This window comes from Vidua macroura, chromosome 12, assembly GCF_024509145.1.
Source record: "Vidua macroura isolate BioBank_ID:100142 chromosome 12, ASM2450914v1, whole genome shotgun sequence".
Taxonomy (NCBI): Eukaryota; Metazoa; Chordata; class Aves; order Passeriformes; family Viduidae; genus Vidua; species Vidua macroura.
Window position 1 is genome coordinate 9,404,258 of NC_071582.1, and position 27,439 is coordinate 9,431,696.

Below are 27,439 nucleotides of genomic sequence, written 5' to 3' on the forward strand. Positions count from 1 at the left end.
ACTGCAGACTTAAAAATCTATGTCTAACTCCCTTTCTTCTCCTTGGGTTACTCTGTCTATCCTTATGTTCGTATCGGTTCGTTCTTTTCTCGCCCTTGGAACACAATTTATCCTTTGTAAACAGAAGCCAGGGCCTCGTGCCCGTGTGGGCCCGCTCGGGGCCGGCAGGGGGCGCTGCGGCAGCGCTGCGGGAGCCGCGCCCGCCCCGCGCCGCCGCCTCCGGTCAGCTGGGCCGCGCTTCCGCCCGCGCCGCCGCCGCCATGCGCATCGAGAAGTGCTACTTCTGCTCGGGGCCCATCTACCCGGGACACGGCGTCATGTTCGTGCGCAACGACTGCAAGGTACCGCCCGACCGGCACCGGCACCGCCCTCCCCGCAGTGCTGGCGGCCGCTCCCTGCGCCGGCCCGGCCTCTGCCGGCGGGCCCCGGCGGGGCTCGGTGTCGCCGGCCGCGCCTCACGCGGGGCGCTCGGAGCCGGAGCCCCTGTCCCGGGCCGGGCCCTGCCGGGGTACGCACGCACCGCCGGGTGTGAGGGCGGGCGGGAGCCCGAGATGAGCGCAGCTGGTCAGAGCACGCTGCTGAGAACACCGAGGTTATGGTTCGATCCCTGTACGGGCCATTTGTTTAAGAGCTGGAGTCAGTAATCCTCGTTGTCCATGGGTCCGTTCCAACTCTGACTATTCTGTGACTCCGCGAAATCCATGTCTTACTGATATTTAAATATTAGGACCTGGAGCGATGCCGTAATTTGGCAGGTGCTGTGGCCGTCGGCAAGACTGGGGGCTGAATTATTTGTTTTCAGTTTTTAGTAAGAAATAATACACTTCGCAGAGCAAGACAGAATCCTCACCCTTTAATTTTAGACTTTGGCTTCAGGTGGCAGCAGGTTCGGCTCCGGGCAGTGCGGGTTGCAGAGTCCGCGGGCGGGCGCTGCGGGAGGAGCCGTGACTGCGGGCTCCGCTGTGACCCCGCGGCCGAGGCTGTCAGAGCAGCGCGGCCGCGGCCCTGCGGCCCTGCACCGGCCTGACAGCTGTGTACACGCAGTGCCGTGTGTCGCTGCCCAGCCTCTGCCGCGCTCCGTATCGTTGCTGCGGGGCGCCGGAGCCCGCAGCGTGCAGCGAAGCTCGCGCAGATCGCTTCCTCCCCGGGCCCGGACGTCAGAAGGGATGGCAGTGCCGCTCGCATGAGTCACAGCGCCGGCGGTGGGTGCGCGCTGACACGGGCTGTGCGCTCCCCACGGCCACGAGGGCCGTGCTCCGAAAAAGATCACTTGTGAACAGATAATCTGTGAAAAGGCAAAACAGCACGACAGGTGTGCCTGAGCTGAGGTGCAAAAACGTGGTAGAAGACTGTAAAAATAAAAAAAAATGGCTATTCGAAAGTGATTGCTGTAATTAAAAGTTCCATATTTTCTATTAATTTCTGTTAGAATTTACTGTTAGACGGGAAGGAGGATATGGCTGTAGAAAAATAGGGTTTTCAGAACCTCATGAATAACGTGTAATTCTGACCATTTTTAAGTGAAGAGTCTAGTATTCTGTAGAATACGTAGAAAAATAGGGCAAAAAGGAAAAGGCCAATTAAAACGTTTTGTTATATGCTTTAACAGCTTTCAGTAATTTCAGTCCAGGGCTTAACTAATGCATTTAGGACTCCTGCAGTGTAATCTTTGGGGCTTAAGGCTGCATCCCAGAAAATAGACGTTTTTGTTTGTTGGATTCAGTATGAGAGGTGTGAGGATTTTTTGTTGTTCTGAGGATGGTACTGTATCTAAAAAGTGTTGGCAGCTGTAGAAAATTGTTTATTCATACTACAGGTTTGGTTTTATAGTTATTTTTGCAGATGATAACTCTTAAAACTCAGGTGTATTTTATGTATAATCAGCTTAATTGTAAATACTTGTGCTTAACCCTGGCAGCTGTGAAAATAACTTTATAATGAAAACAGTATTAGTGCTTGAAATTATTTTTGTTAATAGCTGTATTTTCTGTAAAAATACTGTCATTTGGAAACTGAATATAATTTCTAATGAGCAGTATTGTTAGAGTAACCTCAGTGTTTGGCATCACACGTGCAGTGGGCCACAAATAACATGATTTTACTAAGATTTTTCTTCTTTATCATCCCCTTCTTCAAGATATTTAGATTCTGCAAATCAAAATGCCACAGAAACTTTAAAAAGAAGCGAAATCCCAGAAAGATGAGATGGACTAAAGCATTCCGTAAAGCAGCTGGCAAAGAACTGACAGTGGTAAGAAGCTGAACTGGTTCCCACTTTACATTAGCACACTAAAATGGCTCTTCCTGAGGCACACAGATTGGGCTAGGTGCCTTAAAGCATTGTCATTTAATGAAATGAGCTGGGGAGAAGAGGGATTGTGGAAGAGAATGTGAGAGTTTCTTGAGAGTGAGCTGTTCATTGAACTTGATTAAAACCTGGATCTTCCACCTTTGGGGTGGAAGCCAGTGTATCAGGTGTCTGTTCTGGGAACACGTGGTGGCTCCCAAGTCCAAGGCGTTTTTTCCCACCAATAAATCCTCTACACTCTGTATGTGTACAATTGATAGTTGTGTTTCTGCACAAATAATCTGAGTTACCAGGTACCTGAGCAAGTCTCTGTATGTAGACCCCTAAAATATTTACCTGTGAAGTCTCTTTAAAGCTTACAATGTGTAGGAAAAGTCTTTGCATAGATAGGAACACTTGAAAAACAGCATGAGACCTCAGATGTGATTTCAAACCAAAGTTGCTTCAGTGGTACAAGTATTAAACATTCATATTTAGTGGGCCAGTCCTTATTCAAGAATGATTGTGACTTAATTACCTATTTTTTTACAGAATATTAAAAACTTAGTTAGCATTTTGATAGAGTGATTTCCTGCCTTTTGTGGATCTTTCAAGGGAAAGAATGTGGTTTTGTATTTTAATGTGACTCTGAAAAGCCATGGTTAATTAGCATCTTCAGTAATTTCAGTTTCTTGCTTTTGAGTTATTTTTGGCTACGTTGAATTACGTTTTTGAAAATAACTGAATTTAAAATTACTTTATACATGTCTAAATAGGTGAAAATATGTTCCAATTTTGAGATACCTAATGTATTTTAAGAATAAAGCCAATATATGAACTTAGTGCTGTGTAACGTAGCTTTACCACAAGGAAAAACAACCTTTGGGCTGGGAGAAGTCCTCAGATAAAACTGATATAAAGCTAAGTGTGCCTGGCAAAAAAAAAAAATAAAAAAAAAAATCAGTAAACTGTTTTTTCATCTTCAGCTCATGGGAATGAGGGGATGTGGTTGGGGGGATGGCAGCTGTCCCAAATGCCATAGGTATTGACTGAAATATTTCACATTTTCAAATTAGACTCCGTATTCTTAAAATGAAATGGTTTTTGGAGTATTTTTTAAAAACCATTTCAAAATTACAAGCTGTTGAGTAGAGCTTATTTATCCTGCAATAAATGCTTTCAAATCTACAGGTTTTCAATTTCGCCTTCCACCTGTCTCATCTGCTCTGTATTTCCTATTCCACATGGGTTTTCTCTGTTCCTTTTGTCCTGCTAAATAGAAAATAGCTGAGGGTGATGTTGTGGTAAATAGTTCTCTTCAGACAAACCACTGTGGCTCCTGACACTTTGAGGTCAAACACTTGACTCGATTTCCTTCTCATATTTCTCTCTAATGATTGTTCAGGTCTAAGAACTGAGCTTCTGAAAGGGGGGAAAAGAATCCAATAAAATACTCAGTTATGTGAATGACTGCTACAGTAAGAATGTATTGATCTAAATAAGCTTCTGCATATAGTCTATATTTACTTTTTCTTGATACAGGATAATTCATTTGAATTTGAAAAACGTAGGAATGAACCAGTGAAATACCAGAGAGAGTTGTGGAACAAGACTGGTGAGTCCTTACAGGAAAAAAAACAAAAAATTAATTTTTTATTTACCATGAATGTGTTTTCAGAAGACTTCTTAAGAGTACTGACAGCTTGTAGTGATTGTGTTTGAAATTATTGAAATCATGACCAAATTCTTAGCGTTGAGTTGTAAACAGGTGTGGAGTTTTACTTGATGTTTTTTTTCAGAAACTGGTTTGAAAATGAGGACCACAAGTCCTTTATTTTGAATTATTGTCTTCAAAACCCCTTAGTGGTCTTCCAGCTTTTTAAGAGGCTCCCAATGTAAGCCTTTTACATGATGCAATTTTTCTGTGTTTGTGCTCATGCCACGTCAATTTGTTTCATAGAATCAATTGCCATAAAATAGGAGAACTGCCTTTATTCATGTGAATGAACACCACAAAGGAGAAGGTGGTAACTTGCATCTTTTTTCAAGTAGTTTTTTGCAGTGATGGTTAACTATAGAAATTATGTGTAGGCACAAAAGTGGAAGCATAAATAAGTTTTAAAATACAAGTTATCAGAGTTGGTACAGAGAACATTCTGTTATCCTGCTGTTTGGAGAAGGAATTTCCTCTACATAGTATAAGAGTTGCCTCTGGTATTTAGGTATTATGGGAGTACTGTTTAGAGCTGCTTTACAAAAATAGCATGGATTTTCTGCTGCAGGGAATTAAGCACATTTAAAACAACTTCTGCTTTATTTCAGTGGATGCAATGAAGAGAGTGGAGGAAATAAAGCAAAAACGCCAAGCTAGATTTATTATGAACAGGTGAGAATTACCTGTGTGGTGGGAACCCCTTGCATGTGTGTGTTAGACAGCCTTTCCAGAAATGGGATGATGCAGTTTTAAAGAGTAATTTGCTTTGTATATACACAGTCATCCAAGGGATGGGGTAAAATAGAGCCCACTGGGTGAGCTCTACCCTGTGTTATTGGCTGTCCAAGGAAATGTAGCTTTCGGACACTCAAGGATAATAGCTGTAATGTAGTACTTGTTTGTATACAGAGCCTTAAATTTTAACAAAATTCTGATAGGAGTTCGTACAGTGCTGCATTTTCTTATGGTTTTGTATCCAGTATTTTCTTGAATTGGTTTTCAAATACCTTTTTCCTTTATTTCCTTATAATCATGGTTATTTACAGCCTGTACATACCTTTACTGAGAGATACCATGCATTAAAATGAAAGCCTACATCTCCTCTTTGAAGGTAATTAAATCTAATTTTCCCCTTTCCCAGATTAAAGAAGAGCAAAGAGTTGCAGAAGGCAGAAGACATCAAAGAAGTCAAACAGAATATCCACCTTCTTCGTGCTCCCCATGCAGGTAAGAACTTGATTTACTGGTTTGCCTACACAGTTTTAGGATAAGTGACTCATTCTACAGATCAATAATTCTGTACATTTGTCTTACAATTAATTTGTCTGTTGAAAATGGAGAATAGTTCTTGCCACTAAATGTAAGTAGTGTCTTAGTTCTGAATCAAGTATACCTTTTTATTTATCTAGTCCTGCATTCATCCTTTCTCTTCCTTGAGTGTTTTAAATTGCTCTCAATACCTGGTGCTGCATGAACTGCATGTTTATTATCTGATGCATTTGTCTAAGTCTTCCCTTTGAACTGGTTAATTGAACTGAACAGCCTCTACCACTGAATGATATAAAATACAGCAGTTCAACTTTGCTGCTTGAATTTGTCAGTCAGTTGTGTAGAACTTATATGAAAATACCGTTCCTTCAGTGAAGTCACATTTGAAATAAATTATTTACTTTTAAAAATACACTTAACTAAGTAGAGTAATGAAGACAAGTTAAAAACATTTCCATTAGCTCTTGTTTCATAAAAAATACCTATGATTTTTTTTCTTCATTATTAGATATTAGAAGTCTGTTCTATGGTTTTTCTTAGATTTTTGTCAGGATATATTTACACTTTGGTTTAATCTGTCCTCCCCCACTTTTTTTTTTTTTTTTTTTTTTTTTTTCAATTTTGACTGGGCAGAGAGCAGAATCAAATCTTTGTCTTGGATTTTTCTTTTTCTTTATTTTTTCTTTTTTGGTCATGTTATTGAGAGTTAACATTCTTGCTGTCCAACACAGCATTCAGGAGGGCTTTAAATGTTCATTTAAAAACTAATGGGAGAAAGCCATTGATCTGTAATAAGTAATGAAGTTTTGTAGTCCTTTGCAGGGTTCTGCCAGGTATTGACAGCTCTATCAGTTTGTCATAGCAGATGAAAACACAGGTTTGATTGCATTTTAGATTTTGCATAAAACCAGCATCAGCTTTTCTGCTAAAACAAGTTTAAGAGATGGAGATTAGCAGTAAATACCTTTGAGCTTGATGGATTTGCTCATAAACAACTCTTCAAGCAATGTATTTAGGCTGTTTCACCTGGAATAGACGCGTATATTGTTCAGAGAAAATCAGTTATTTGGGCTTAGAGAAACATGTTGAATTTGATTTTTCTTTTTGAAGGTACACCAAAACAGCTGGAGGACAAAATGGTGCAGAAGCTACAAGAGGATGTGCCTATGGAAGAAGACTCTTAAAGTGCTTTTATTTACTATTTAGATCTCTTCAGCAGTTAACAGTTCTTTACTGCCTCACCTGACATCATTCAAAAATGTGCTTAGAATTGAAGAAAAGTACATTTTAATGAATAGTGGTCATTTACAATTTGAATTATATTTTAATGAAAAATAATAGGATGGATACTAGTTTGGGCAGTACTTAAAATTCTGCAATTTGAGAAAACCTTGTCAGCAGGATGGAGAATGAGGCTTTATTGTTTGAGATACCATGTGCTCCTTGGAAAGTTACACTCTTTCTGGATAACTTTTCCACGTTCATGCAAATAATTAAATATTAAATAATAAAATATACTGGCCCTGAGCTTTTCTTATTATGTCTGTTGTTCTTCCATAGTGGTAAAAGCAGATAAAAATCTGTTTTAATGATTACAGTGTAAGGCAGGATGTATTAATTTTCATCAGTCCAGTGTGGTCCAGACTTATTTTCATTCTTGTCCTGGGGAAAATTTTTCAATTTGAAGAATATAATGTTTGTTTTATCTCCTTTTTAAGTCAGCCACCCCAGGATTCCATTGCAGTTGACACCTGGCAAATACAACATTGATGCAGGACTTAGGTCTGGAAAATAGTAATGGTGATATCACCTAGTCTGGAGTTGGCCCTGCTATCATCCTCACCCACCAAAATTCAAATCTAATGTCTAATCAGGCAGATGGAAATGCTCAATAAATTACACTTGAGACTGTTTTTACCTGACTCCCAGGATTATTTTGATGGAAAAGATGCTGGTAAATCACAAGTATTTTGCATATTGTGGTGGTGCTTATTCAGTGTGTCAGCACTGTTTTAAACTGCCAGCAGTTTATCTGCAATATTGTGATCAAAGAAAGCTTTCAAGCCATTTCTAGTATTTGCTGTCATGTTATGCTAGTTATCCTCAAAAATAATAATTTGTAGTTCTATTCCAAACTTGGATATGTACTATAGCAATCACTGGAAAACCTCACACCTACCACCCACATGTGTGTTGTGTAGTTCAGAGAAGAATCATATTTAAACTTATGTAAGGGTCTTGGGGAGTGTGTGACATGGACTGGCATTATACTCAGTTTTTTATCTCTTGATTTATGAGTTATGTTCAGATATTTAGAAAATGACATTTTAGTGAGAATTCTAGTAATAAAAATAGAATTCCTTATTTTAATGAAATTAAAATTTTGCCATAATTTAAAATTTGCTGTATTTCCTCTGCAAACTGTAATATAAATACCATCTGAAAAGCATATGGTAAGCTGGCCAGAAAGTGTGTCACTGGGGTGAAATCACTAAGATGGTACAGTATAAATACAGTGTATTATGTGCTATATGTACACCAAGATGCTTGGGCTTGTGGAGGGGCATACTCACAGCATGTTAATTTATAGCCTCACTTAAATGTACTAATTAACTTCTCAGCTCAAGAAATGTGATGTTTTTTGAATGACTGTCGCTCTGTTCTTTTGGGAGTTTTAAAGTTCTAAAAGTTTCTTATGCCTTCTGATGTTTACATATTTCTACTGAATTTTCTCACACTGTTCATGTAAATAATGATTGTTTTGTATTCTTTGTGAGTGGAGAGGGAATTGATAGACTGTTGGTTTGACCAGTGTGGTTGGAGAGGTGACAATTTCATCCTCCACTCTCACTTTTGATAGTCTATATATAATGGAGTCAGAAAAGAAAATCTCTCTTTTAAGTTCTTTTCTTTCCCCTTTTGCATCTAGCGTCTGTGTGAATTATTTCGTGTCGTAGTGTAACAAATGACCTTTTTTATTGTAGTATTTGATGTCCTTAATCCTTGAGGTGGGATACTTCATCTAAAAATAGTATTATATACAACTTTTTTTATTTACTAAATTTTAAGGATAGGATGTTCAGCAAGTACCCAGTTTTCATTTTCTCCAAAATAAATCCTGAACACTGCCAGCTGTATGAGTTGCTCAGCCTGTGTGCCTCAGTACTGGTACAATTGCAAGCAAGGGCTGTGGAAGTTAGTGCTGAGTTATCCCTCTGCCAAAGTGCCATTTCTCTGGGAAGCAGAGACTTGCAGCTGGCTGTGTACCTCCTACATACTACAAGGCATACTACCTGGTAGTATGTAGGAGGTAGTTGAGCTTAAAAAATTTGTCATGAGTAACGTGCTTGCAGCACCTGGTCAGAAGGTGCCCTTGTGATTTTTTTAAATTTAATTGCTGTGGTGTCCCGTTCTCTCGTCTGTCAACTGGAGCACAAGGTGAGGGGGGAGGAGCTGCAGCTGAACTACATGGGGCTGGTGATCATTGTGCACATCTCTGCAAAACCCACTGCATGCAGAGACCTTCATGGGGAGCTGCTGAGCTGCAGAGGAATGGTGGTTTTCTTTTAGGAGGCTTGCTGTCCAACCACATTTCTAATAGAAATTGTTATTATTCAAGACACTTTGGTGAAGATCTATTTTCTTTGTTTAAGATAAAATGTCTTTAGATTTTGCATTTTGCTTACAAGACTTATAGAGAAAATGTCCAACTGAGCAGTATCCTGGTGGTCATGGATAAATCCTGCCTAACAGGAGGAAGGAAATGCATTCCTCTTTCCACTTGCACAGCCCTAGATCAGACAGTGGCTTGCCAGAGGAGTTTGGGGATAGGCAAACGGGAAACCCTCATCTGCCTCCTGTGAGTGGGGCTGAGCTGTGCCCAGTCCCTGGGGAGGCAGGACCTGCCACTGTTGCCCCAGGGCATGTTGGAGAGAGGGCATTTTATGAGCAGCACATTGTTATTCAGAAGAGATCCTGGTTTGGTGTCATACACCCAAATCGCCAGTCCTGTCTGTGCCGAGATCCAGTAGGAGCAGAGCACAGGGTGCCAATGAGAACAGACTTACAAGAGAAATGATTATGATGGTGTATGAATATTTAATCAGAAGAGTTATTTATGAATAACTGGTAGTGCTAAATTCCATTGTACTGCCTGTCTTCTTGGCATTTACCAGGCCTAACAAACGATTGCTGTTTTGTGTTTGCACTTTGCAGTCAGGGAAGCCTTTCTTCAAAACAAGCTGATAGGCTCGATCAGAACAAATGTGATAGTCAAAACCAATTTTTAACAAATGCTTTTCAGTTTCAGTTGCTGTCGTCTTTTCTTACAAAACAAAGCCAGATGTATAGCTGTTTTCTTTCCTTTTTCAGACTACAAAAGTTTGTAAAATTTGTATTTTAATAGTAATTTAGTAACCATCTTTTTCTCATATTTCCTCTTTTCCATTTTTAATCCGTCTCTTAGTGATTTCGAGTTAAACGCTGCTTTTTCTTTGAGGGGGAGGTCAGCCTCATGCTAACACGTTTTGGCTGCTCCCTCACTTCCAGCCTCAGTTCCTTGTGCCCAGGGCCCTGAGCAGGCCCTGAGGGCTGCCCTGAGTGCCCTCTATGTCCCTCACCAAGTCCCCGTGTGCTTTCGGTGTGTGACTGTCCCAGTCCCAGCCTGGCTGCTGGGCAGGTGTGGGGGAGCCGTCGCTGCTGGGGAGCCGGGCCCACTCCGAGTGTGTGGGGTGCCGAGCGCCTGAGGGAGGAGTGCGGTGCCAGTTTCTGCTCTTTGAGCTGTGCCGTGCCAGTTTCTGCGCTTTGAGCTGTGCGGTGCCGATTCCTGCCATTTGAACTGTGCGGTGCCGATTCCTGCCATTTGAGCTGTGCGGTGCCAGTTTCTGCTCTTTGAGCTGTGCCGTGCCAATCTCTGAACTTTGAGCTGTGCGGTGCCGATTCCTGCCATTTGAGCTGTGCGGTGCCGATTCCTGCCATTTGAGCTGTGCGGTGCCGATTCCTGCCATTTGAGCTGTGCGGTGCCAGTTTCCGCGCTTTGAGCTGTGATTCGGCCGTGGCCCCACACGCGGCGGAGGAGCCGCGATGGGGCAGCCCCGGGCCGGCCCCGGCCTTTGGGCAGGCTGCGGCTGAGCTAAAGCCCTCACGGCTGCCCCACAACAGCCCCGCTGCCTCTCGGGAGGCTCGGGCACACCGCAGGCCTGGCCTGTTCCACGTCTTCATGCAGCGGAAGGCCTGGAGATACTTATTTTTGCCTTTGGTCGGGGGTTGGGATTGCAATCCTTGCTTCTTTATCTGGTTGTCTATGGAGGTTTTCTGCTCGAAGTTTGATCCTGAGGGAATGACTGAAAGAATGGCGGGTGATGGTGGGGTTTTGGTTTTGCTTGTTTGGCTTTTAAGAAAAAAATGCAAATTCCTTCTTTCAGGCTTCACTTTCAGTCTTTCCTTTACACGTGCTAATACAGTGTGGAAAAAGTGTGAAATACAGCTTTCTGTATAATCAAATCGTGCTGAGCTGATGCAGACTTTCTTCATAGGAAATTGGGCTTTCCCATAGTTCTGAGATGTTTTTTGTCAGAGGTTTTCCTGAGATATTCTTTCTTCACAGTAACAGCACGGTGGAGCCCAGCAAACGTACGAGATCTGTCTGTGTGTGACAGAAAGAATCAGTTCCATATGTTGACGTGGTCATAGGTATCCATGGCTGGAAAAGCAATAGACAGCTGCTAATAGGTCCAAAGGCTTATATCCCAGGAGATATTTCAACCTCCAGGCTGTTCAATTCCTCAATTACTGTTCTGGCCTCAAAAATTCAATCTCCTTTACCAGCCTAACTTATTTATGGGTTACGATGAATTGTGACCAGAGAGAGCAGAAAGCTGAAATAAATCAAGCACTGATAAAATTGTTTAAGCCTTCTTGATGGCTGTCTGTCTATTTTTAGATCTCATTTTAAAGAGACCATATGGAGAGAAATTTATTTTGTTTTATTCATGTTGAACAAACAGCATTACTTGAGATTGGGAAGGAACAGGGCGGCGTTGGAAGACATTCTTTGCTGTTTTGGGGTTTGTTTGTGTGTTATCCTCCTCCCTCTTCCTCCCATCCTTAGATTTTTCATATTATATTTAGTTTGGTGAAGTCACTCTTGCTTCTTAAACAGCTGTTTTTTCACCTTTAAAAAGTGCTTGGGTAACATTTTGTCTTGCACATATGTATGGCATTGAAGGTATATTCTGAATAAGGGGGGATATCAGCTCTTGCCTACAAACTCTGAGAGTTATTAGTGACATTGTTTCAGTGTGGGGAACAGACTCCTGAATGGAAATAGTTGTGTTATTTATAAGGCAGCAACATTGTGCACCCACAAATTATCACTGGGAATCAAGGCAGACATCTCTGCATAACTGAAAAAAAAATCTTGTTTGCAGGTATTTGAGCTGTTTTCTGTAGGCTCTGCTCTGCACTAAACTTGCAAATTAAGAGAATTACTTTGGTAATCAACTTGACTGAAGTGATTCCTGAGTGGAGAATTTGAAAGATTTCTTATTACTTGATAAAATGAAAAGCTGCCAGAGATTCTCCCTTGTGTTGAGGTGAGATTGGTTACAGTATCTCTGTTTACACAAGCTCCTGCAGAAGGAAGCATTTTCATTCAGCCTCGCTGCAGAAATTGACGCTGCAGAACTGCTTGGGCTGAGCAGTGAAATAACCAAATGGTTTTCTCTCATATGACCATTACCTCCACTGGGCAAATTGAGATTGCATTTCAAATCCCTGTGTTTCCCAGCTTTTTCTACTCCTAACACAAAACCTGGGGACAGAGTGATACAGGCCATACAGGTTTAGCTTGAAATATAAAGATGGCAGGCCTGAACCCAGCAGTCTTTAGGCATGGCTGCACAAACAGCTTTTTCTTCTAACAAGCCAAACAAACTGTTGGTGGGTTTGGAAGTTGGAAAGAACTGGCTAGGCTGCTCCCCCAGGCTGCTCCTGCCTCCTCTGTTTAGTTAGTTGTGCTGGGCACAGATGGAAAGTCATTCAAAGTTAATTTGATTAGCTGTACCCAGCTTCTGGGGATCTCTGATGAAAATACTTTTTTTTAAAATAGAAGATACAGATATCATAATGTGATCCTAATTCATGGGTGATATTTAGAAAGAAACAGTATTTAACCTTGAGCTAGGAATACATTTAGAATGTTCTATGCACAAAGCATACTTTAATCCAGATTTCTTTAGGGCATGGCCTTGCTACTGCTTGGGATGCCTCATATAGATTATCCCCAGGGTATGTGGGGAATACTGTGATGCTGCATTTAAAGAATTTTTGCTTTTTCTCCATGGATGTCTACTTCCATGTCTAGTATTAATTTAGGAGAAGATTGTGTGCCAGATTTTGTCACTGATGCTGTCAGAAAGCTGTGATACAAAGGTGATAGGAAGCATTCTTCACTTTTCACAGCTGCTGTAGATTCACTTGTTTTGAAGAGGAACGAGATGGCTCTCTGAAAATGGCTTTTACTGGCTCTTGGAGAATTTCTGCAGCAGATATGTAGAATTCAGGTTCTGCTTAAAAAGATCCAGCTGTGAACACAGGAGGCATTCTTAGATCAGACTAAAGGTGGTTAGCAAGATAAAGACCTGTAGTTCTCTAGTAACAAATTTATTTGCTTCCTGCGTTTATAGAAAAAGAAATTAACATTACAAGTTTTTCTAGTGGTTGTTATGGTCTGCACACAGTTCAGTTTATTTTCTTATTGTTTCCTATATAATGATCTACATGAACGTGGTCACTAAGGAGCAGGTATTCTCCCAGTTTTCTAAGGAAATGCTAACTTCTATTAGACTACTTCTGCCAGACTGTGTAGATTTTTTGGCAGTTATTGAAATCTATTTAATTACCTGAGTTCCATCTGCTTGTCCAAAGTTTGTTAATAGCTTTAATAGTTTTTGACTTTTCATGACAATCCTGTTTATTCCAGTTCTAGAAATGTTTAAAGCCTTTAGACTGAAAACAGAGGAACTTTTATGCTAGTTTGTATATAAAGTCCATTTAAACTTGTACTACCTGTGATGGCCAGTATAGCAGAGTCTTTCAGAGCAAGATCACAAAATATCATCTGAGTGCCCTTTCCATGGTTTATCTTCCTAAACTCAGTCAGTAATTTAGAGATTTCTTTGGAAATTGCTGGTGAACCAGTCTTTTATGACTGTATCGAGTCTAAATTTGAACCCCTCTATACTTTCTCAATGATCCTGTGGTGAATACTTCTTCACACTTCTGATTACTGTGAGAAAGAACTTCTTTGTGATTTGCATTTTACACTGTTGGGTTTTCTGTCATTCTGGTATTATGGGAAGCTACTAATTCTCTTTGCAGTGTTTGCAGTGTTGTGAACCTCTAGTTACCTATTTTCTAAACTGAAGAGTCCTGATCTCTTACCCTGTTCTGTAGGAAGACCTCTGAGCATCTTTGTTGTTCTTTATGTCTGTTCTTCTTGTCTGGTTTGTGGGATGAAACAATGAAAAATTGCTGTAGTATTCAGTATATGGATGGGTGTACCCTTTATGTCTGCACTGTTTCTCCTTTATTCTTTGTTTCTTTTGTAACTGTGTTTTTCAATATCCCAAGCTTTTTCCCGCATGCTTTGTAGAAAGGAAATAACCTTCACGGTTCATATTTATTTAGATTTAGATTTAGAATTTGCCAGTTCATTCTCTATGTTTTCTATTTTTAAATCTTTAGTGAACAGACAAGTCCATGACTACCTGAATGCATCATGATTAGGATTGTGCTTTTAAGAGAAGTGAGATGGAGCGCATTATAAAAAAGTTAACACAAAAAAAAAATAAAACAAACAAACCTGCAGGAATTAAATTCTGTCAAAACAGATCTCAACAGATGGGCATCAGATGCTCTTAGCAAACAGAGAAAATCACCTTGAATGTTCTTCTTTCTTGAGAACTGTGACTTGGAAATGAGTGGTGCCATTGTGTTAAATGTTTAAACATAGTTGATTGTAGATGCAGGGAAGTGTTCGTTGGTACAGAGTTTTATGAATCATTTACCTTTGTAGGAGTACATTCTGACATCCTAAATGCAATGTGCCATTTCCCTTCCCACACATTACATGCAATAGCTAAGTGGTGAGTAGACAGCTACAAGTCAGCAGACCTGAGTTTTATTCCTGGCTCTGTTTCCCTTGGTAATTTTACTCAAGTTGTTCAGCTTTCCTGAATCCTCTCTAAAATGGTCTACCTGAATCCAGAGGAGTATGTTTTATCTCTTCCAACTTTTCCAAGCATGGTAAGGCACTGGAGTGAGACATACTGCAGCAATTAATGTTATCTTAGGGACATTTTAAATGTAATTTTAATATTACTTTCCCAGCTCTGAAACAGAGTTCCTTTCAAATGGAGTTCCTTTCATTCATCCTTTCCATCACTTTTTTTGGATGGGTTTTTGTCACTGACTGAGGCCTGTAAGGCCAGGTTCAGTCATGAGACAGTTTCCTGGTAGCTCTGGAAGTCAGATGGAATTGCTCATGTGTGTGCCCAGTAGAAGTCAGTCTGATGCCAGTCTGACTTGGTGCCATTCAGTAATCACTGACTCAGCTGGTCTGACCCCAAACACCTGACGAGGTATAAAGCAGCTCCATGCAAATAAGAAGCTGACTGTTGTTTTACTGCCAAGGGTGTTGGACATCTTATTTATTTCTGCTTCTTCTGCTGAAGTTAAATAGCTGGTAATTCTTTAGGTCTTAAATCTAGTAACACTTTGTAGCTGTGATTTTTCCCTGAAGCCATGTTTCAGAAACTCTCTCTGCTTATGTAATTTGGAAATCCTAACAGAGCAGTTTAAGTCTAGCAAGCAACCAAATTTAGCACTGGAAACTTTATATTTATTATCACTAGGGACAGAGGACAAAAGAGCTGAAATGTTCTCAAGCTATTCACTGAGAATATAGCACAGATACTTTGTGATTCCAAGCTTGCAGATTTTATGATTTGTAGGATGAAATGTAATCGGGTATTTTAAAATGTAGATTCAAACTTTTTTCCTTAGCCCTCAAGCTTATGAAGAATGTATCTCAGCCAAGTATAAATGCCTGAAAGAAGTGATGTCTCATTTGGTCTGCAGACAAGCAAAACAGGTAAGAAGACTTTCACTATTATAAACCCATTTTTAATTCTGAAACTTGAGTTAATCAAAATCATAACTGTCAACTCTTCACCTTGTTGATCACAGTACCATTTGATTTCATCTTGCTGTTGGAAAATCACTCTTACTACCTGACAGCCCTGAAGGTTTTTGATACTAATTTACTGTTCATCAAAACCATTTTTTGCATATTGAAAATTCAGAGAAAGGAAAATTTAGCATTCAAATAAAAAAAAATTTATAGGTTGCAATACTATCTCACATATTTTCATAAAAAAATTCTTAAAATTCCTCATTTTCTCACTTGGTTTAAAGAAAGAAGGCCCTGTTAATTGGTGTCAGAACACAGTGGAAAATTATGAGGGAGATTAAAACCCTTGGCTGTAATCAGATTTGTATGACCTGTGTTTTAGAAACTTTATTTGCTTGAGCCATTGCAGCCTGAAAGAAACAAGTATCTTCCTTGAAAACTTGATGAGATCCCAGATAATCAGTAACCTAGGGCATATCCTATGGATGGAGGAAATGCAGGCAGAAAAGCTTTCCTTAGATGATAAAAACTTGAAATCAACATCCAGCCATTAGCATTCAAAGCCCTATCTGGTCACAGAAATATCTTTTTGCTCTTTCCCCCTCAGTGCTATATTTACTAGGAGGTAAGAATGTGATACAGAAGCCAGAACCTGAAGGTGTTAAGTGTGCTGTGATTCAGCTGCCTGGCAAAAGATCTTACTTTGGCAGTCCCCAGACTGGTCTTGTGAATTATTCCTCAGGGAGGGAGATTTCTTTCCAGAACTGTTCTCCTTTGGTGTGACCATCTGCCTCTATATAGTCATTTGGGCAAAAATAGAGATTACAAACAGAAGATTGCTCTGTTGCCAGATTAGCTGCAGAATACACACTGATGCTTTACTCACTCAGGGGGATTTAGTGCCAGGGTTCTTTGCTGGGGATAAAACACTGTATCATATTTTCCTTTCCTGTCAGTGTTGGATTAAAAACTAAATCCTGCTCATTTTACTTTCAGAAGTAATCCCAAAGGATTTTGGCAGGATTAATTGCATATGAAAAGCAAGTAGGATTTGGCATTCTGTGTATGTTGAAAATTAAACAGAGGTAAACATTATCAAAAGTTTTAACTTACTGATGTTATTTCAGCTTGTTTTATGATCTGAATATTTTCTGCTGAATACTTAAAGATGCTCATGGAACTTCAGAAAAGTCACGTCTCTGAAAGGAAGAGGAAAGAAATCTGTGTGTGTAGGACCTCAACTCATTGAAGACTTGAAATAGCTACTCAAGTCCTTCACCCTTCCTGAAGTTAGGCACGTATGTAGGTTGTTGAATTTGGGACTTAACAAAGAACTCTACTTTTTTTTTTAATCACATGGACATTTATTTTTTTCTGTAGTTTTTCCTCTGTAATATTCTAAGGCTTCTGCTGCAGAGAGGATGCAAAACACCTTTGTGATACATCGGGAATAATGCCCTGAAAAAGCTTTTGTTTTATGGATTTAGAGTTTGCAGAACAAATTTTAGTTCTGTGGGTAGTGTGGGTGGATGTAGGGATGAAGAGCTCCAGAAAGTAAAAGCCAATACTTGATAAACTTGGTAAGTTACAGCATCAGCTGTTCTAGATTTTTTTGTGATGAGGCAGTGGAAGAAGTTTTGTCAAAACAGACCTAAACAATTTTTTAACCCTCTGATCTTTTGTAATCTGTTGTGTCTGGGTCTTCTGTGAGATTATTTCACCTGCCTCAGTCTTTGACCTTTTTGGTATTACCCCAATCTGTAGTTAAGGGTTGATTTTTGAATGTTATGTGGAATCTATTTCAATTACTTGCTCTCATGCAGTTTAACTGGGTTTACAGTACTCTAGAAGGATCTTTTAGGGAAGGTTGTCTTTCCTAGGGAGGGAATAGAGGGAGTCTGGTGTCCAGGTGCCCTGGGAATGCACATGGTCAGGGAGATCAATTAAAAGACAATGTAATTTACCCAAATCCTGCAGAGTGCATGGCCTTAAAGTACCTTAGGGATACCATCAGTTTTCAGAAACTAATTTCAAGATCCGGAAGATCAGCATGGCCTTGCTGTTGTTGCTGTAATCTTGGATGGAGCCAGTGGGCCTGTGTGAAGGAGTGGGGAGGAAATGCTGTTTGATACCTTTAGCTGTAGGGTTTCTGTGTAATGGGGGTTCCTTGTTGCTGTTATTTTTCTGTCTTAAAAAAAGGCTAAATATTTCACAGGGGTAACATCCAGTCTGTCTTGAATGAGTTGTGCCTTGGGCTAGAAAGAAGCAAACTGGATCTGAGGCCATCTCTCATTCAGGGGAGACTTTATCTGCAACAGCTTTTGTGCAAGTTGTGTAACAGCTTGAGCAACAGCTTTCAATAAATAAGAAGTTTCCCTTGTACATTCTGCTGCCCTGCAGCTTTTTGCTCCATCCATCACCACTGTCTCCATAGTTTCCCCAGCAGGTCCCTCCATGCCTGCCCTCTGTCTCTGCACAGTCGAGTCTGCTCCTTGCCTGGTCCATAGGTGCTGTTGAGAAAGACACTCTTGGGAAAGAGTAACAGGGGATCAATAGTTCAGCTGCATTTTGAAAGCTCCCTATAAAAAGAGTTTAAGTGAAATTCAGGTCCATGGTTCTTGGCCTGAATCTTTTGTTCCAAGGAAACATACTCACTTCCTGAATAAACTAAAATGACCTAAAATGACATAATGTGGCTTTCCCTTGGGACAAGGGCACAGTGCTCTACTTGTCCGTATCTCTACATTTGCCATCTTTTTCAGTTACTTCATGTATAACCCAGAATGATTTATGGGAGCATAGGTAATAAATCCTACATGATAACTTTCTTAGTGCTGTTGCATCATCTGGGGTGATTCAGTGTCACTCTCAGATGGTGAGAGACAGCAGAGCAAACACCAGAGCTGGGTGTGTAATAATCACTGTGGTACTCTTTGCCTCTAATTTCAGGCAGAGAGGAGACCTGATACATGGTTTAAATGCTGAAATATGTAATGTGTTTTTAGTGTTTTCTATGAGAATCCCTCACACTGTGTGTAGGCACTTGTCCATCATGTGGTATATTGGTTGGTTATAAAAAAATTCAAGAGCCAAAGGCATAATTTCATGTAGGTTGATATGAAGGAGACACGATGTTTGTGATATGCTGGTATTTTAAACACTTTTGAGTTAACAAACTCATAAAAAGGGGAAGAAATCTTGATATAGTTTCTCAAATTAATTTTTGAGCTTTTCTTTTCAGTTATCCTGATTTGATCTCAGAAGTTCCCTAGTCTTGTGTTTCAGCCTGTCTTCTCTGGATATTGATAGTGATAGATGATTCAATTACTTAATCCTTTCATGCATGCTTTCACTTTCAGCAAAGCAGCAAGGTGCAAAATCAGACTGTGTTTAAGACAGTTTTAGTCCTTATTTTTAGCTGTGGTACATTACCTCTACAAGAAACAGCTGATTGTATGTGAAGCATAACTACTTGAATGAAATCTATCTACTACATCTTTTAATTCTCAGTGCTTGGTATGTTGTATGCAGAGCTATTTACTAATTAATACTGCTTTGCAATTAGCAGGGAAATGGGAAACATGTGAAGAAGTCCTACAGGAACTGCAACATTCTGGAGAAGTAAGCCTGTTATTTCATCCTTCAACAAAGTACGCCCACTCCCCACTGTATGAGGGGAGTACATTTAATTTATTTTTTCAGCTATGCTTTATTGATTCCACAGTTGTAATGTTTTCCACTGAGTTTGTTACCAAATCTGCACTGCTCTGCTCTTGTGGCATCACATTTAGATTTTGAACTGCGTCATTGTCTTGCCATCTGTTAAAGCCCTGTGTCTGCTAAGCACTATCCTGAGAGAGGGCCAGTTGCTGGCCAAGTCGGAGAGGGTGACAGATTTGTAATTTTGCAGACAGGATGGGAGTGGTGGGGGACTGAACAGTGAGTGGTGATTGCTTGGGCAGTGGTTATGTCTCTCAAACAGCCGGCTAACAGCATTGCAGTCCTACCAGGAGTGGCTCAGGTTGTGCACAGGGAATGGCTCTTTGGGGATGAGCTGAGGGAAGTGAACTCCTTCTGGGGAAGCTGTGATTGATGGATGCCTGGTGGGTCAGAAGTCAGAAGCTATAACTTCTTTGTTTGATACCTGAGAAGGCCCATATGAATAACTCCTTCCTGTAGTTTCCATTGATTGTATTCAGAATAGGCCACTTAGGAACTGATGATGAAGAGATTAGGTGTACACAACCCCTGCCTCTTAGGGGCACACAATCTTCAGACCATTTTGCACCAGCAAGTTGCTGGTTGCTCCCTTGGCCAGTCTCCACGTGTGGATTTCCATTCCATCAAAGGAGACAGGAGGGAAAAGCCCCAGCAGCTCAAAGCAGGTCTGCTGTTTGGTTGGGTCAAAAATCCCCCAAGCTTTAATTGGAACTTGTTCTGCTTTATTCTTCCCATGCCTTGATGAGAGTACTTGGAAGGAAAAAGGGATTAGAAACTTCTATAACAGCCCTAAAGAGCAGAGCCTTGCAGGGATTGAGACTGTGTATTAAATGCCAGTCTGGGGATGGACTGTGAGGGTTTATTGTTCCCTTAGAACTACTGTGGGCAGATAGGGCATAGAATGGATTTATTTAGGATATAAGAAGGAGGGGATGCCATCTCTAGCCAACAAGGCTGCATGCAAGCTGTCACACTGAGTCTGGGTCCTCTGAGAGTGCTGCTAACGCTGCAGGGCCCGAGGGCTGGGACAAGACCAGAGGCTGTGTACGGCAGGAATGTGATACATCCCCACCACCAAGTGTGGAGGGCTGGGGAAGAGGAATTGTTCTCATTCTGCCTTTTGAAGCACGACTATGACTCAGTTGGGGCACATTACAGGAAGAGATTAGATTTATGGGCTGGAGCCTTTCACAAGTCCTAAGCTCTTCTGGCTAATGTTTTTAATTTCATTACTGGCTCCCCTTACTGGTGTGGTTTTAATCAGGGGTTTCTTTTGCTAAAGAACCAGTTCTTTTACCTGACATAATGGAAAGAAATAACAAGAAAGCCTGAGTTTTTGTTTTCTTTTCATCTCAGTTCTGCCATTCTGCCACCTCGGGTACTGAATGAAGCTGTAAATTAGTTTCTTCCCTGCCTGGGCTGTGGGATGGCTGCAGGTGCTCTCTGCCTACCTGGTGGGTGCTGCCTGCCCTGGGAGGAGGGAGAAGCCTGGTTTCTCACACACTGAGCCAGCTGCTGGAGGTGTGGGGATAGGAGGCCCCCAAAGCCCTGCATTTCTGCATTGTGGGACTTTATTGTGCACCCAATGCAAAATGTTCAACCCCAGAGGTTTTTGCCAAAAATGCTGTTGACTTGCTGACTAATGCATTAACTGGTTAAAAAAAGGGAAATAGAAAGTAAGTTGTTGACTTATTTCCCCTCTGTTGTGTGCCTCATTAGACTGCGCTAATCCACGTTATGACTTCTGAGATTTTCTCATCTGTTGATGTAAATATAGTCAATGAAATAAAATCCTTATGGAAATTTGATTTGCTGAGTCATCAGATCTCTCATCTTGCTTGATTATAGCCTTGTTGTCAAAGCCAGGCTTAATGTGCTTTAAATTCCTGGCTCGTTACTGACTTGTTTAGCATGGAGCTGAGGGCATCTTCACAATGTTACAGAGATAGGAATTTACTTTCTAATTGTCAGAGAAAGAACTATTCCTGGCTGATGCAAGGGGTAGCTTACTGGAGAAATTTCAATAAAATTAGGTGGTTTGATTGTTTTGCAGCTTGTTTTGTTTTGTTTTGTTTGTTTTTGATACAGGAATGATATATTTTCAGCATGGGATCAGTTGGAAGGGCATTCTTCCAAGCTTCTGAGTCAGCAAAGAGCTGTCCAAGTTAAGAATTTGAATGAATGGTACAAACTGTTTAGACAAAAACAAATGAATCTACAAATATACCTGTTTAGGCTAATACATGTTTTCATAAGTATTCATGCCATGTCCTGGTTTGACTCTAGCAAAACTCTTTGCAGATGAAGAAAAAGTAGAGAAGAATTTGAACAATTTAAGGTGAAATAAGGGCAGGAAAGGAGAATGGTTTCTTGAAATGGCAATTCCAATTAATCGTGATTTGTAGGCAAAATAAATGGTGCAGTTCTACAAATGGGGAGGCACATTTTATGTGATAATATGCAGGTATCATTGACAGTTTTGTCTGTACTTTCATCTGTGTTGCTAATGTGAATAAGTTTTAAATGAGCTGTCTTCAGGAGATTTCACTCTCTTGTACAGTGGCCTGTGCAAGATGATATTGGGCTTAGACATTTGTGTCTTCATAACTAATTATAATCTTCTCAATGTGGGCTTTGGTGGACAATAAATCCAATTATCTCTTCAGATCCCCAGGCCACTACTGGAGAGCTGTGTGCAAAGCAGAAAATGGTGCTTGTTATTATTTGCTAAGACCTCTAACAAATGTAAGTAGGTTATTTTAACATATTACTGTTATGGTCGCCTCTATGTAAATGATCAGCATATAGGCAGGGTTTCTTTGCCAGGAATATTTGATTTAAAAACAGAAGAAAAATATTCAATCCCGTCTCTAGATTTATCCAGTATTAATATTGCTGGCTCAGCATACTCAATGAGATGATGAACATAGTAAATAAAGTGTTTTTTCCCTGGAAGATCAGAGCCTCTGTGCATCAAGTGTGTGTAGCTGCTGGGTGGTCTCACCCCCAGGACATCCCAGTGTGGGGTTGTTTCACCACCCTCCTGCCGTGGTGCCTGGTAGGCTGGTCAGACAGAGCCTCCTTCAGAAGGTAAAGTGCTGAAGTGCAAGGTTTACTAAAGGACAGGCAAGCGAAGCAAGTGTGGAGAGTGGGCATTGATGGATGGTGCTGGTGGATGGAGAGAAGTGATGCATTTCTTCTGGCTGACACAGCAGGGACAACTGGGATGGAAGTCATCAACACTGAAAGTTATGAGGGGATTCTTTTCTGTTTGTTTGGGATCATCTATATCCCCATGATAGTGACAGGAAGAAGATCATGAAATCTTTATCATTAAGAGATTCTTCCAGGGTTTTATATAATTGTAATGATATTTAGTCGAGGAGAATAGCAACCTTTAAAAAAAGTTGTGAAAACATTTCTAGTGCTAGTCCAGGATTATTTTTTTTTAAACAACAACTTTTTAATTTGTTGGGCATCCAAAAGCCATTTTGGAGATAACCCAAGGAGATAAACTTTCTGCAATAGGTAAGTTAGAGGTTATAAAACATCCACATTCTAGGGACTGCAGAAATATCATTACTATTGAATTATTTCACAGGGTCATAAAGGAGGTATTTTAAAAAAGATTCTGAACCTATATGTTCTCTCACTGCTTACAATTAGAATTTTAAATTTAAAGTATTTTAATACACAGTTGTAGGGATAATGACTATTCTTGCCCTCATTAAGGTCCTTATTTGGAAAAGTGAGAGTGGATAATAAGTGTGAGTAGGTATCTAGACAGCAGGGTCAGTAATAAGAGCACAACTGCTGTCTGGTAATGACTGGGAGCTGTGTTACAGAGAGAGAAATTAAACAGAGAAACAATGGCTTCTAATTACACAGCTAAAAAAAGCCCTGGCTGCTTGTTTACAATACACAGTTGAAAGTATATTGCTGTGAGGGCAGGAGGAGAGATAACCAGTCCTTTAATAAATGGGACCTGGCAATGGGTAATAAAAAAGTACCACTCATTGATATTTTGTCTCTAGTGTTGCCTGGTTTCACATGCTCTGTAAAATTTTCCATTGACCCCAGGAATTCTGCCCATGTAAGGAGTGATCTTGCCTGCCAAGGAGGCTAGGAGGTAGAGAAAAAAGAAATTTCTCCTGAGTCTTCAAGGAGAATATTGATGTAACCTGATGGTAAATATGGAAAATGGGAGTTAGTAATCTTTGAAAGCTTGATCCTGCTGGCCAAAACTGTCCAGTGTTATCCTCTCATGACTATAGTGGTGTGTGATTTGCCTGCCTTAAGGTAAGGCTTAGTAAAGCTCCTTTAGTTTTAATATTGCTGCAGCTGCAAGTCAGGTCTAAAAGTCTTGACAACATTTCTCTGAGTGCTGAGAGGGGAAAAATAATACTTTTAGCTTTTAGCATTACATTTCTAAGGGTTAGGGAGCAAACTGTATAATTAATATTCGGAAAAGATACTGACTTGTGTCAAGTTGTCAATTACAAACATATCAGCCAAAATCAGCAGCAGGGAAAACCTTGATAAAACTAATAGAGAGTGGTCTATCAAAGAAAGGTGAAATTTCATTGGAAACACATTTTAGTTGACTGGTGATTTTGATTAAAAAGATAGTGTGATTGCTGGTGGGCCTTATCTAGGACAGAGCAATCATACTTATTTATCTTGCCTTAGAAAAAGATGCTGATAATCTTGTTGAAGGGAACAGTGACATTAAAAGCATGAGCAGAAGAATACAAAAGGAGAGGAATGAGGATTTCCATGGGGGGAGGTTGAAAGTGGTGGAAGCTGCAGTTCTGTGGGAGTTTTCACATACTGTCTTATTCTCATGTATAGCCAAAATACAGTTAAAGTGAATATGATTGCAGAGCAATCAGAACTTCGTGTTGTGATATATTCAGGAAGATGTTTGCATCTTTTGTGCAGTGATGCAGCTGTGCTGAGGCAAATATATACTTTATCACATGATTTTGTTTTGAATACCCCTTGGTTAAAGTTAAGATACTTTATAGTAGAATTCCTTTTCTGATTTGCAAATCTTGTTAGAGCAAGGGGATAAATGTCAGCAATAGGAAAGAATGAAAAGATTGGCCTTTATGCCCAGAGACAGCCTCTTGTCTGCACTCAACTTGTTTGTGACAGAAAAAGTCAGACAGGTAGAATATCCAGTCAAGCACTTGCATCTCACTTCACAAATCAATTCCCAGATATCCCTGGAGGATTTGCACTCTAGTCCTACACAGATGCCCCGACAGGAGGGAAAAAATGCACTAGACTTAATTCCACTGTCTGCAGTCTATACTTACAGACTCATACCATGGCATGGGTCTCATGTAGACTACTACAAGCTGCATGTTCCCTATATTTCTCTATTTTTCAGATTCTCAGCACTTATTAGAACAAGTGGCTTATGGATTTCTGTGCCTATCACCAGCCCTTTGGTGCATCACGTGCATGGTGTTATTGTTAGCACAACAGGTTTGGTGATGTCACTTGCAAGATACTAACTGATATAAACTGGAGCTGAAACAAAGAGAATAGTAGGAATTGCCACTAGAAAAGATATGTCCCACTGTCTCTGCTGTCTGCTAATTGGTTCATAATATATGCTATCAGCAGATGGTTATTCGGACCAAAAAGAACTTGTTTTTCAAGTGAGTGAAAATAGCTGCCTCTGTTTTGAAAATGACTTCTGGTGTTTCCCATGTTCCCATGTTATCTACCCCACTGGCAACTGTTCTGTTATTGCACCTTGCTATTAGATCTTAGTCCAACTTGCATGTCTGGTATCTCAGCTGAAACCAGCAAATTCTCAGCCAGCAATGCAATAAGAGAGCCAAGGGTCCTGATCTGGAAAATCTTGTTTCCAAATGTGTGCACTACTTTTGCAGGGCATGCAGCTTTCATTCCTCTTTAGAGTGTTCCCTACTATGATTGAACACTCAGCACTTCTGTCTTTTTCAGTCTTCTGTCTGCTCTTTCCTCCCTTTCTTCATCACAGTCTTCCTCCCTAATAAAATTAAAAATCTCGCTCTTCTGTGTGCTTGGCAGTTGGATTTTTCTGTTCCTATAATTTTTCCTTCTTTTGTTTGAAAGTTTGGTGTATTTGTTTCTAGCTGCCATGATTAGAAGGAATGTCTCAAACAGTCTTGGATGGATTCTTGCAAATCTTGGGGTGTGCAGATGATGAACTGAGGCCCACAGGCAAGTGACAAGGCTGCAGAGGATTCATTGGCAGAATTGGGAACTGAATTGTGTTTTAGTCATGAGGCCATTTTACTCACTGAATCAAGGAATAAATTCTCAATTTTCATAGTAGCCCTTTTAAAAATTGTCTTGGATAATTTTTGGCTTTGAAGTGAATTCAGAAGTACATGTCCATTTTTTTTACAGAAGTCTTGGTTTTGAGGGCAAGTTTCTGTTCTAGACCTGTTTCACAACGTGGCTTTTGTTGATCGCTGTCCCAAAAGACCAGGAGAGGAAGACTGGGATAGGGATGAGTGGCACGCAGAATGGGAATGGTCCCCATCCTTGCTTTCTGTGGTGTTGGTTTTTTTTTTTTTTTTTTTTTGTTTTTTTTTTTTTTTTGTTTTTTTTTTTTTTTTTTTTCTACTCTTCTATTCCTTTGCTCCCCCTAATTTTTCCCCATTGTTATTTGTCTGTAATGAGTCCCACTTCTGTTTTCTTTTTGCATTCTTCTCCTATTTATCCTGTTTCCTGCATCACTGAAGTGTTGTCTCCTTCCTATATCCAGGATAGTTTATTGACCTGTCCCTGGAGTGTAGCAGACTCTATTTGTGACTTCAGTTAAGGTCAGGAGCTACATGTGGCATGTAGCTGGTCTCAGCTGCTTCCTTTTGGCTCTCATGATTTAGCTCATCTATTTTATGGGACACGATGGGACTGAGAAGATGACTTTTCTTCTAGACTGAAAGGTACAGAAAGCAAATGTCACACCAGGTGGGTGTTGCCAGAGAGACACAAAGGTACTCACCACTGTTTCAAGACCTTGGTGAGTTTTGGCATTATTGTCCATGGGGACAGCTGCTGAAGGATTTCAGAATCTAGCATGCAGACTGTATAATGTATCATCTGTATTTGTGAAAGAGCAAATGGCAGACAGTGATGCATAGAGTATCAGAACATAACTGAAATAACCATATTAGACTTTCAGGGTCTGGCAGAATTGGATTGCAGTGTTGGTTACACTGTTACACTAGAATGACACATTTTCTGTTTTCCAAATAATAGGAAAAATGAATGTCTACAGCGATGTTTCAGGAGGGGCAGGCAGCTGACCCGCTCTTATTTATGGGTTCATCACTTCAGTTGCAGGTAAATGGGGGTCACACTGTCAGGGATATCTGGTTTGATATCTGGTTTGCATGCCTCTAGCTTGGCTCTGGCAGGATTTACTGGCTGTGGTTCTGGCAGGCTTGGGCTAAGGGAACCAGTCAGATGTGAGTGATTCAGCTTTGTGCCTGGTGTCAGCCCTGCTGGGTGCAGGCTGGCTCTGTGCCCAGCTGCTGCTGCTGGATGGTTTGTGTGGGTGGGATGCTCTGGCAGCACAGAGTGCCAGCAGGGCCCTGCTGAGGGGAGCCCTGGGGCTGTGCCCCGCTGGGGTGCAGAGCTCTGGGGTGCCTGGTGTGGGACACTTGCCCGTGTGCTGCCCGATGCCTGCAGGCTGGCATCGCTCTGCTGCTGCTCCTCTCACCCTGCCTGAGGGCAAGTGGCTCCAGGGGCCATTGCTGCAGGCCCTGGATAACCCTTAACAGTGCAGATATATACAGACTCTTTGGGCTGGAACAGGTGCAGAAGGAATTGCAGGGCTTGTCAGGGAGCAGACAACGCATATTCTGGGAAAAATTTCTTTGGCTCAGGAAAGTAAAGCCTGGGAGCGGGTGTGTTACCTTAGAAATAACCTAAAGAACCAACTCCAGGGAAAGTTGTGCAAGATAGATGTTGGCACAAGTAATAGGCATGAATTGGCAATGAATAAATTTGGATTGGAAGTCAAATTCCTAACTGTCAGAAGGATTAAACTTTTGCAGAAACAACAGAGGAGTTCAAGAGCAATTATCTGAAATGGGCCTGCTAGCAAGTGGCTTGAGTCTATATCAGGAAGCATCTTAGTCCCATGAGCTTCATTTGCAAACTATTCAGCATAATTTTTGTGAGCTCAGACTGGAGGAATGCAATACTAGAGAGAGAAGGAATCAAGAAGTAATCATGAAACAATTTT

At 40.7% G+C, this 27,439-nt stretch overlaps 1 protein-coding gene across 1 annotated transcript; it reads left to right on the forward strand.

The window, feature by feature from the left end:
• The first annotated feature begins 207 nt into the window (after positions 1–207).
• RSL24D1 (ribosomal L24 domain containing 1) lies at positions 208–6,797 on the forward strand. The gene is made up of 6 exons (XM_053988484.1): positions 208–341; positions 2,138–2,251; positions 3,830–3,902; positions 4,610–4,673; positions 5,143–5,228; positions 6,381–6,797. The coding sequence occupies exons 1-6, from the start codon at positions 261–263 to the stop codon at positions 6,452–6,454; spliced, it is 492 nt and encodes a 163-aa protein (XP_053844459.1). The 5' UTR covers positions 208–260; the 3' UTR covers positions 6,455–6,797.
• The last annotated feature ends 20,642 nt before the right edge of the window (positions 6,798–27,439 follow it).

What these genes read in the sequence shown, in the direction of transcription:
- RSL24D1 (XM_053988484.1), top strand. Translation starts at nt 261, where the DNA reads ATGCGCATCGAGAAGTGCTACTTCTGCTCGGGGCCCATCTACCCGGGA. An exon ending in CTGGCAAAGAACTGACAGTG is followed by an intron (nt 2,252 to 3,829) that starts GTAAGAAGCTGA and finishes TTCTTGATACAG; the next exon opens with GATAATTCATTTGAATTTGA. An exon ending in GCTAGATTTATTATGAACAG is followed by an intron (nt 4,674 to 5,142) that starts GTGAGAATTACC and finishes CCCCTTTCCCAG; the next exon opens with ATTAAAGAAGAGCAAAGAGT.